Source organism: Podarcis cretensis (genome assembly GCF_951804945.1).
Source record: "Podarcis cretensis genome assembly, chromosome: 13".
NCBI lineage: Eukaryota > Metazoa > Chordata > Lepidosauria > Squamata > Lacertidae > Podarcis > Podarcis cretensis.
In genome coordinates, this window is record NC_137182.1 from 32,594,030 (window position 1) to 32,605,871 (window position 11,842).

Sequence of the window (11,842 nt, forward strand, 5' to 3'; positions counted from 1 at the left end):
GAATTTGTTCCAGCTCTGTGTTCATTTTGGTTGCTTCCCCTCACCCCTTTCTGAACTCTATAATATACTTTTTGAAGTGTGGCAACCAGAACTGTAAACAGTATTCCAAATATGGTGTGGTTGCACTATAAATATTTTTGAACCATTACAAAATTGGTGGGTTTATTTTTAATCCCTTTCCTAACTGATCCTTCATATGGGATTTAGCTTTTTCTCAGCTGCTGCTCACTAAGTCAACATATCCATTGAGCTATCATGATGAATGCCGGTTATCTTGGGCTTGCCAATCTGAAGATTGGCGGTTTGAATCCCTGCGATGGAGTGAGCTCCCATTGCTCTATCCCAGCTCCTGCCAACCTAGCAGTCCGAAAGCATGCCAGTGCAAGTAGATAAATAGGTAGGAAGGTAAGTGGCATTTCCGTGTGCTCTGGTTTCCATCAAGGTGTTCCATTGCACCAGAAGCAGTTTAGTCATGCTGATTACATGACCTGGATAGTTGTCTATGGGCAAACACCGGCTCCCTTGGCCTGGAAGCGAGATGAGTGCCACAACTCCATAGTCACCTTTGACTGGACTTAACCATCCAGGGGTCCTTAACCCTTATCTTTATTGGTCAGTCATTGTCTGCTATAACCCCATTGGGTACATGTGTGCAGTCAGGGCTTTTTGTCTCATTGTGCATCACCTCTCACTTATTAACAGTGAACCATATTTGCTATTTTGTTGCCCATTCAGCCAGTGTGGAGACTCCCTTTAGAAGCCTATCACAATCCTTTTTCTGGTTTTGGCACTTGCATGCTAGTCTTGACTAGGAAGGGATTCCCACAAATGACAGCATGTTCCCTCAGATGTTCCCTCAGATAATCCAGAACTTTGACACTAGAATGTTACTTAAAAGGTTTTATTTATTTAACAATTTTAGTCAAAACTTTTTGGCTCAGATTATTTAAATCATTTTTTTCTCCTTTCTACTTGTTTGTTTGTTTGTTTTTATTATATTGCTCCATTCCTAAGTCACGCCATAATTATATTTCTCCAGGCAATTTTCAAAAACAAAATACTTAAACAATTTAAAATTCCCCATCAACAAGGATATAATTAGCTAAAGCAGCACTAGGACTATTATTATAAATCAGACCAGAAGGCTAAAATTGACACATTCAATATATTCAATGGTTTAGTCTCAACTTTATAATGCATAGTAGTAATGCCACATTGGTGTTTCTTTCGTCGGGCTCTTTTGGTTACAGTTCAATGATGGCACAATGATCCTGAATGAAAAAGAAAATATCTCAGGAACAGTTGTGACAGAGTTCGTGCTGATTGGATTCTCTAGTCTGCAGAAGATGCAGCTGCCATTGTTCTGCCTCTTCCTGGTCATATATGTGTTGTCAGTAATTGGCAATGGTCTGATCATCCTCATAATCCGCCTTGATGCACGCTTGCATACCCCTATGTACTATTTTCTCAGCAACCTTGCCTGGTTGGAGATGATCATCACCACCACAGTCACACCTAAGATGCTCAGCCTTCTCATCACAAAGAGAAAAACCATCTCCTTCTTTGGATGTGCTGTTCAGCTAACACTGTACTTCCTTTGTGGGACCACAGAAGTTCTCCTATTAGGAATCATGTCTGTGGATCGCTACTTGGCCATCTGCAACCCACTGCGCTACACGGCCATCATGAGTAACCAGGTCTGCATGCTGATGATGCTTTTCTGCTGGTTTGGAAGTTTCTTTTGTGTTGCAATTAGTGCCGTTTTCAAGACAGGCCTTCCTTATTGTGGCCCCAATGTCATTGATCATTTCTTCTGTGATACTGGCCCCTTGTTAAAGTTGGTCTGTGCAGACACCACTCTGGTTGAAACCGTAGAATTTTCCTCATCCTGTTTCACACTCCTGAGTTCCGTCTGTGTGACAGCTGTCTCCTACCTGAGCATCATTTTCACTGTGATCAGGATGCCTTCAGCGCAAGGCAGGAGGAAAGCCTTCAGCACATTCAGCTCCCATATCACTGTGGCCACCCTCTATTATGGCAGCTCCATATTCATCTATGTCAGACCACCTGGAAGTTCTTCTATGAATTTTAATAAGGTGGCCACTGTGTTCAACTCTGTGATAACTCCATTCCTTAATCCACTCATCTATAGCTTTAGAAACAAAGTGGTCAAGGATGTGCTAAAAGATGCAGTGAAGAAAATTGGTGCAATATTTAGGAAAACAGTCGATTAGGCATCCCTTGCTTCTTTGTCACTCAAGTTCCTAACTTAACTTAGAACCTTTCTGTTATGCCTTGTCAAATGTCATTCTTTCTCAAGTACTTCTTAGAGGAGAAGGAACTGCAAAAGTGCTTTGGATAATAAATATCAGATTTTTTGTGTCTGCTTCCTTAGCTGCTGCTAACAGAGCACCATTTTGATGGCAGCACATCATGTATAAGCCAGCTGTCACTTCTGGGGTCACTAGCACCATCGGACAGAGACCTAGCTCTTGCAAAATGAGAAGACTGGAGTTTTAGTCCCAACTGTGATCAATAACACCTCATCAGAAAGCCCAATATTTATGATTGAGTTATCATTTTTGTGGACATTGTCATACTTCAGTAATTGCTTTCTTCTGCATTTTTTAATATCCAGAGTACTGAAACATTATTTAATAGCAGGACATGGTGTTTTAGTCTTAAATAAAGCAACAAACCATGTAAAAATGTTGAAATAGTTCATTTCTTCACAGCTTCTTTTCAATTCCTATAAGTTCAGGAGATGGGGTGAAATATCTTAATGAATACACTTGGTTTCCCAATAAATATAAGAAATACTCATGTCATAAGGCTTGCAATAGACATTGCATCCAGGCAACAGTAATCTGGTAAATGATGTAAATCAGGCAGGCATTCCCACAGGAATTCAATGGCTGTGAGGTTTAACGCACAGAATTATTGTTAAATGTCAATATTCACTATGTTTCTGACATGTTAACAATTACTATCCAAAATTTGGTGAATGTTACTCATACTAGTTTGCTTAAAAATGTTTATAGTAATATATATGAGCATTCAAATACTTTATTTGACAAGTAGGTAAGTGTGCAACCAAAACCTTGACATTCATAGAAATTGACAAAATTTGCATGTAAATGTTGACACCAACACTTATCAAATCTGAACATTTCCCACAACGGGGGGGGGGGGGCTGTGAACCTTCTTCATTGCTGCTCATTAACAACAGCTCTCTGTGAAGGAAAGGAGAATGGGTACAAACTCATGCCATCCACTACAGATTTCCTACCCCCATCCAATAATTAATGTTCTAGATTTCAAATATCAAGGAACAAATGTAGTAGAAACAATTGGAAGCTGGATTATTCCAATTATATAATTGTTGGGCCTATAATTTAAAATCTACTCGGTTAATATCTAAAAGCAGCAGGTTCTTGCATACCTATGTATATCTACCAATAATAGCATCCTGAATATAAAATTTTATAGTGATGTTGATTGTTAAAAAGTTTAATAAATGTTACAGAATAACTAGAAATAACCAGCATATTATCAGTTTGTTTTAGTTTAAATCAGAGACATATGGTCTCCTAACACTCTTGGGAACCTTGAAATTTCAGTGTTATTGTCTAGAATCTCTAATAGTTTCTGCATTCTGTATTCATTCCAACTTATTTGCTCCCACCCCCATGAGAATAATTAACTTACTACAACTTCATTTCAATTCTATTGCTCCTTTTCATTAAAATGCATTTCTTTATACATTCATTAAGATTTTCCACAACCCTCTTGACTGCAAGTTCTTTTGAGAAATGTAGGTAAAGACAATTGGAGTAATTGTCTTCAAGGGGTTTAAAGGGACATGATGCAGCAGTTGTGCATGCTGAATTTTTCAACTTTCATAATCCAAAAATTAGGGGTGCTAGAAGGTTGTAACATGACTTGGGAATTCAAATGGTATTTTTATTAAATTGATATAATTTAGTTTTGCTTGGTGAGTAAAATATAAAATTAGTAAAATTAATAAAATTAATAAAAAAATAGAAATCATTAAAAAGATTGTCAAGTACTTGCAGTTTTATTATTATTATTATTATTATTATTATTCAGCATTAGCTGACAATTTCAGAAGGTAAAATAAAATTCTTTGGTTTTCTAAAAGCAGTTTATGTGTTTCATCATCAAACATAAGTTTGCCAAGCAAAATGTGCAATCACTGAAATAATAGCGGATTTGAATTTCTTGCACCTTAAAACATATTTTTAACCCATTTTGCTTCAGGATTTTTGTATAAGGTGCACCTACTCCTTGCATTCATGACAACAGTGTTTTCCTCCTGGACATAATTAATGTTCTCCTGTATAAACACCTGATGGACTTGAAAAATAAATTGTATCACTAGTCAAGGCACTTAATTGACCTTCAAACTTGCCATTGCAGATCGTGGAATGGATTCCATTTCCTCATTGGGAGGTTTTAAGCAGAGGTTTGATGGCCATCAAACATGGATGCATTGCAAGTGATTGGACTAGATGACCCTCAGGGTCTCTTCCAAATCTACAATTCTGTGATTCTATGATTTTTTCAGAATATTCTGACTCTGAACACTGTTTTTCTATATAAGAAAAAGTGCTCATAAATCCCATCATTTACAAACAATTGCACCTCTGCACCCCCATTTTATTCACTAGTAAGAACCACATAATGTGGTAAATACAGAAAAAGGGGACTACTACAATGGTCACACCTGTTTCCACTTTATTTGTGAAGAAAAATATGTTAAGCATCTCTTTACATAACTACAGAGTGACTTGGTTGCTTGGTTGCCATAGGAACTAATGATTGGAAGGGGAGCAGAAGGGCACAGGCCCTCCCAATGCCTTTTCCAGGAAAGGGAAAATGCTATCTGCTCCGAGGTTTTTGCCTCATGTGGTAGTGGGTCAATAGTAAGCACCTACCTACCAATGGGGGTGGCTGGTGCCTGGACTGAGGGGGGCATTTACAAGCACGCGCGCGCACAAACACAGACACACACACCTGGCTAGCAAGAGTGTAATTTACATAGGCAGGGGCAACATGTTGATATCCCCTTACCTGCACTCCCTCCTGTTCATGTAAATTATGCTTCCCTCTGCAACTTTGGGGCATACCGGGGCTAGTGTGGTATGAATGAGCAAGATGGTACTTTCTGTGTGTGTTGTCCCCCCTGCAATCACAATGCAAATTTTTGCAATGGTGGGGGATTCAGCAGCTGTGGGTAACCTTCAGGGCAGCTACAAGGAAGACCCACCAGGGTTGTGAGTAGCCCACATGTTCTTTAGACTTTTGCCTCTGTGATGGTGAATGGAAAACCCTGGCACCTGGAGGATCTGGGGAGCCCAGTCTATCTCTGGTCATGGCAGTGAGATCAGACATCAAGGTTTCACACAGCTGAATCTCAAGGGTTGTGATAGGAATCCCCATGTGATTGTCCTCGCTTTAATGATCCACAAAGAGAATGAAATAGGCTACTGCAATCAAGTACTGGTATGCTGTGTTTAAAAGCTGCTCCGGTCGGCAATTAATTAACAGTTCAGGGTGTATATGGATATTTCCTTTTTTTGCTGCATATAATTTTGTAATTTTCACTAGTTAAATCAGGATTTTATTTTATTTTATTTATTTATATTATTTTCTTATTTTTTAATATACAGGGTGAATCTTTTAAAAGAGGACCCGTGGAACATGTGTACTCTGTATTCACAGGGCCTCTTTTAAAGGACTCATCCTGTATTTCGACTGCGTCAGACCAACACGGCTACCTACCTGAATCTAGGATTTTGTTTGTCAGACTATGACTTGAAAGGCAAATGGTGATGATGAGATACCTCAACATAGTTTAATAGCTTTCAGTTTATGGTTTTGAAGTTGGAGCCATACAGAAAGGGACATGGCGAGAGCTGCTAAATAACAAAGATAAACTAAACTGTTTTTGATTTGATCAGCTTTTGAGTTTCTCATCTAGAAAATCTGGAACATATTTTTTTGCCTTCAGCTGTTGCCCCACTCCAACGCCTTGTGTCACTGTAGTGCTGTAAGTATTGATGGTTTCATATTGTCATCCATTTTAGAATTCATTCAGAACATGAGGCTAATTCCCTGCCTCTTCTCTGTTTCGGATGCAGTTAGCAACAATGAATGAAAGGAAAAAATATGGGGGGTGAGCAATGGTTTCCATGATCAACAATATTTTAGTAAGATCTTTCTTTGGGAGATAAATGTGTTTAAAGCAGATTTTGGGAACCTTTCACCCTCCAGATGTTACTGAAATACAACTTGGATCATTACTGGCCATTGACCATGCATGCTGGGGCTGCTGGGAGTTGTAGTTCAGCAATATTTGGAGGACCAAATATTCCCCATATCTGGTTTATAGCATGTTTGATCCATGGATTCCATGTCTGTTGGATCTCCCTGACTTCAACTCAGCCACTGTAAAAACAGTCTGTGGGTTAGCTGGCTATGGGGTTGTTCATAACCAATGCTAAGATGCATTTCATTGATCTTTTGTTCTTATTTCAAATTTCTATACGAATCCTCATATTTACTTTGATTTGTGCATTAGACAAAAATTTATGGCAAATGATTGATGGGCACGATGATAGTAGCCACAAATGTTGGGTTCCTTGAAGTTTATTGCATGGCTTTTTTGGGGGGAAGAGGGAAGTGAAAAGAAACTTCCATATCTGTCATGACATTCACATAAAAATTCTGAAATAATAATAATATTTATATCCCACCCATCTGACTGGGTTTCCCCAGACACTTCTGTCTTTAAAAGACAGAATATACAGACTATAAATAATCCAATAAATCGAAAACAACAACAATCAGTTTACAGTTATATCTGAATTAAAATAACCACCAACTCCAACAAATTTAATCAACCCCAATCCAGCAAAAACAAAACAGAGGAACCAAAATTTAAACAAAAATGTTTGAATGTAAATTGTATGGATTTTGTATGCAATTTATTTGCTGCATTTTCTATTTTAACTAAAAGCTGTCCTAAGATCTTGAACACTCTAACAAAATGAAACAAAAGACAGCCTCCATGCACCAAGTCTTTAGTTAGTTGATGATTGTGTGCATTGAAGTAAGATTCAGTGTTCTGTTTTCTGAAAGAGGAATCGTACCAAAACTACTTTATCAGAAATGTTTGGCCCAGATTTCTTATATCATTCTTGTTCTTTCACTCTTTATATTGTGTCCAGCCTCATATCCACAATCCTTAGTGACATCAAACTTTTGTGGAGGGGTTCTGGTTACAGTTCCATGGCACAATGATCCTGAATGGAAAAGAAAATATCTCGGGAACAGTCGTGACAGAGTTTGTGTTGCTTGGCTTCTCTAGTCTGCAGAAGATGCAGCTGCCACTGTTCTGCATCTTCCTGATCATGTATACATTATCATTAATTGGCAATGCTCTGGTCATCCTCATAATCCGCCTTGACTGCCGCCTTCACACGCCCATGTACTATTTTCTGAGCAAACTCTCCTGGCTGGAGATTATCATCACCACCACAGTCACACCTAAGATGCTAAGCCTCCTCATCACAAAGAAAAAAACCATCTCCTTTTTTGGATGTGCTATCCAGATAACACTGTACTTCCTTTGTGGGACCACAGAAGTTCTCCTGCTTGGGGCCATGTCTGTGGATCGTTACTTAGCCATCTGTAACCCACTGCGCTACACGGCCATAATGAGTAGCCAGGTCTGCATGTTGATGATGCTCTTCTGTTGGTTTGGAGGCTTCATTTGTGTAGCTCTTGGTATCATCTTCAAGTCGGGACTACCTTATTGTGGCCCCAATGTCATCGATCATTTCTTCTGCGACACAGCCCCGTTGACACAGTTACTCTGTGCAGACACCACCCTGGTTGAAAATATTGAATTTGCCTCATCTTGTTTCACACTCCTGAGCTCCGTCTCTGTGACAGCCATCTCCTACCTCTGCATCATTGTTACTGTCATCAGGATGCCCTCAGCCCAAGGTAGGAAGAAAGCCTTCAGCACCTGCAGTTCTCATATCACTGTGGCCTCTCTCTATTATGGCAGCTCCATATTCATCTATGTCAGGCCAGCTGGAAACTCTTCTATGAATTTTAATAAGGTAGCCACTATTCTTAACACTGTGGTTACTCCTTTACTTAATCCAATTATCTATAGCTTTAGAAATAAAGTAGTCAAGGATGTGCTAAAAGATGCAGTGAAGAAAATTGGTGCAATATTTAGGAAAACAGTTGATTAAGCATTTGCTTTCCCAAACATCATGGATTGAACTCGTGTCCCCTTAGTACCCTTGATCTTAATATAGTAACCTTTCTGATCTGCCTTCTCCATTGTCATGCTATCCCAAGTATTCATTCAGCTAGAAGAGATTGATAAGGCCTTTGGACAATAAATATCAGTGGCTGCTTTCTTCAGTTCTCTCTTCTTTTTCTCTACAGACAGAGATTCTGCACCAGCAAAATGAGAAGGCTGCAGTGTAGGAACTTAAATGTGTATGAGTAATTCATTTGTAAACTGAGCAGGCAGGGTCAACAGGATAGAGGAAACAGGAATGTTTTGAAGGAATATTGATGGAGGGGATGAACAAACTGTACCCCAGGGCAGACTTCTGTAATCTTTCATAAAATGGCACCCTGCACAAGGCCAGAATTCAGTACCACAAAAGAGATATTCATGTCTTTTTTTCAGCTGCAACTTGCGAGAACTCCGTTTTGGCATCTCTCAAGTGCCCGCCATTGCCATTATAAGAGAACAAGCTTTCATTCATTCATTCTTTCATTCAGCTAGGTGTTTATGGTCAGTGTTTGAAATTCCCATTGTTCTAGGTGTATTTTGCTACAGGGAATTTCATTAGATTGAGCAGTTTCTGATCTCTGTATGCAGTACTGTGCCTAAGATTTCAGATTAAAACTGCAGAGTGGGAGGAAAGGAGAACCTTTTTCTGCCTTCCCACTTCCAGCTACTCTCTGTAGGCTGAAGAAGAGACCCTCTTAAGAATATTAGGGGAAGGACTAGATCATGGGAAAAATGAACATAATATTTTAGCTGCAGTTCATTCATTTTCAGCTTTGTATTCTTCTTATAAAAAAGTGTGCCTAGACATTCTGTTGTGCCCATAACCTAAGTTTATGGTGCCATTAGCTCATAGCTTTCATCTGTGAAGCTGTGTAATTTATCTATTTGCCTACCTTAATCAGATAGCATAAGGTTATAACACAATATCAGGTCTTCCAATAGCATACAGCATCAACTTTAATACTTCACCTCTCAGCTTTTTATTCCAGACAGCTGCAAATCTCAGAACAGGGTGTTCTAGTCTGACTTCTGTATAACTTACTGTCACATAGATTGATAAAACACCAACCTCATTTTCTCCCAAGGTGAGATAGGAGCCTTCTCCCATAATAACCCATTTAAGAACCATGAATTGATTAGGAAGACAATAATTACAAAATGGATACACTACATTGTCCATTAAACTTTAATTAGTTTAATGTTAAGTAAACGTCCAGTGCGCTTCCAACGCCATAAGTCTTATCTCAGCAGAGAATTTCGTGCAGCGGCTGAAGGAGGCAGGAGAGTCAGTACCTTTCAATGAAGAATCCTGGAGCAAGCACTTTGGAACTCAGGAAAAAAACTTTATTTACAAAAGAAAAAAAACCCTGGCGATAAAGCACACATGCTTTTATCTCTGGCATAAAGAAAACTTTACTCTAAACTTAACTCATATCAGCAAACACGCCCACGGCCACAAACTGAGTCTGCGAGTCAGGTCAAGGGGGGAAGAGGGGAGAGAAACACGGGTGAACTGACTCTTTATACAAACCAACTCACATTCCTGGATGCTTAATGACTTCCAGCTGCTCAGTGAATAGAGTGACTTGTTACCTCTTAACCCTTTAGTACCAACATATATGATGTGCAGACATACTGCCAATATATTCATTTTGTTGTGTTTTTATTATGTTGGAAGACACCCAGAGTGGCTGAGGCAATCCAGTTAGATGGGTGGGGTATAAGCAATAAATTGCTGTTGTTTTCAATTATTTGTATGACTAATTTAAAAGTTCATTCAATTCCATGGGTTGAATGCTGGTGGGGATTTATTCTGCTTCAGTTTTCTTCCTCCTTTGTTCTGGTTTCTTTCTCCTTTATGTACCATCTCACTCCATCTCCCCTCCTGAAGTCAGAACTATGCTTTTAAATATTCTTATATTCATATAAGACAATGCGATATATTTTATTCAAATTATGTTAAATGATGACATAATATATGCAAAAAAAAGTGTGAAAATCAGTTCATTATTTGTATCTCTGCTTCTTTGTGAAATGTTATGTAATTTCTGGGTATGATGAGTTATAGTCACTAACTAAAGGGACGATATTCCAGTAAATGTCAGGAATGCTTCTGTCACAAAACATGTGATTGACATCGTAACATGACCCAGTGTGGTATAGTGCTTAAGAGTGGTAGTCTCGTAATCTGGTGAACCGGGTTCCCCTTCCCTCTCCTCCACATGCAGCTGCTGGGTGACCTTGGGCTAGTCACACTTCTTTGAAGTCTCTCAGCCCCACTCACCTCACATAGTGTTTGTTGTGGGGGAGGAAGGGAAAGGAGAATGTTAGCCACTTTGAGACTCCTTTGGGTAGTGATAAAGCGGGATATCAAATCCACTAACAGCTGACATTCACAGATTTCATCAGGGGTTTAATACTTTTTCATTTAAATTTATTCATTTAAATTTCATTTAAATTACATTGACTCTCATCAAATTTCTTTCTTATAATGTGTATGCAAACATAGGGGAAGGAAAATGGAAACCTATTTAAAATCAATAACTTTAAAAAATATTTCTAAATCCATTCCATGTCACCTTTATATGCATTAAGGAAGAATGAGGACAAACACACATGGCCCACTTCAGATTTCCTTAATAGAGTCAAACATTAATGCATTATTAGGCTATTTTAGTTCATTTTGATGATACAGTGGTATCTCGGGTTACAGACGCTTCAGGTTACAGACACCACAAACCCATAAAAAGTACCTCGGGTTAAGAACTTTGCTTCAGGATGAGAACAGAAATCGTGCGGCAGTGCGGCAGCAGTGGGAGGCCCCATTAGCTAAAGTGGTACCTCAGGTTAAGAACAGTTTCAGGTTAAGAACAGACCTCCAGAACGAATGAAGTTCTTAATCCGAGGTACCACTGTATTTGGTCTCCTAGCTCCCTCAAGAGTGGTGAGGCTCCAACTTTATTTTCTACAACCTCAAATATGTTCTGCATTCATTCAAAGCACTGAACTATTTGTTTTAGTCCCTGTGGGATTAATTAATATACCCCAATTTCATTACTATTCTATAAGGACAGTTAGTTCATTAAAATGTGTTGTATTAAGATCCTCCATAACTCTCCTAACAAAAAAAGGTTATTTTGAAACATGCTGATCATCAATAGAAAATGACCAAAACCAATTCAGCTGATATTAACAATAAGAATATTCCACCAACCCTAATTTAAACATATAAATATTGACATTTCATAAGTGAAAATAAAGCCTATAATTTTCTGCAGCATTCATATTATTTAATGTCAGATCCAGGTTGGCCCAAGTAGTCTCTCATATGTGGCTAACAGAATGAATGAGCCAATTACATGTATGAATTTTTGGAATTTGCATTTTGCATTTTGGAAACAAAAGTTATTGAATTACTGAACTGGCCATTACCTTTGTCTAGTCAGGGAGGAAACAAACAAAAATCCATTCCAAAGAAAAAGAAAGTTGTGGTGT

General features: G+C 38.6%; 2 protein-coding genes across 2 annotated transcripts; both read left to right on the top strand.

Annotated features, from left to right (window-relative positions):
- Positions 1-1,265: 1,265 nt before the first annotated feature.
- On the top strand, positions 1,266-2,234 carry LOC307201574 (olfactory receptor 6M1-like; the record flags this gene model as incomplete). Its single annotated transcript, XM_079950856.1, has 1 exon — positions 1,266-2,234. One exon carries the CDS (start codon positions 1,266-1,268, stop codon positions 2,232-2,234), a length of 969 nt encoding a protein of 322 aa, XP_079806982.1.
- Positions 2,235-7,322: 5,088 nt separating this feature from the next.
- LOC307201575 (olfactory receptor 6M1-like) lies at positions 7,323-8,291 on the top strand (the record flags this gene model as incomplete). Its single annotated transcript, XM_079950857.1, has 1 exon — positions 7,323-8,291. The coding sequence occupies one exon, from the start codon at positions 7,323-7,325 to the stop codon at positions 8,289-8,291; it is 969 nt and encodes a 322-aa protein (XP_079806983.1).
- Positions 8,292-11,842: the final 3,551 nt, after the last annotated feature.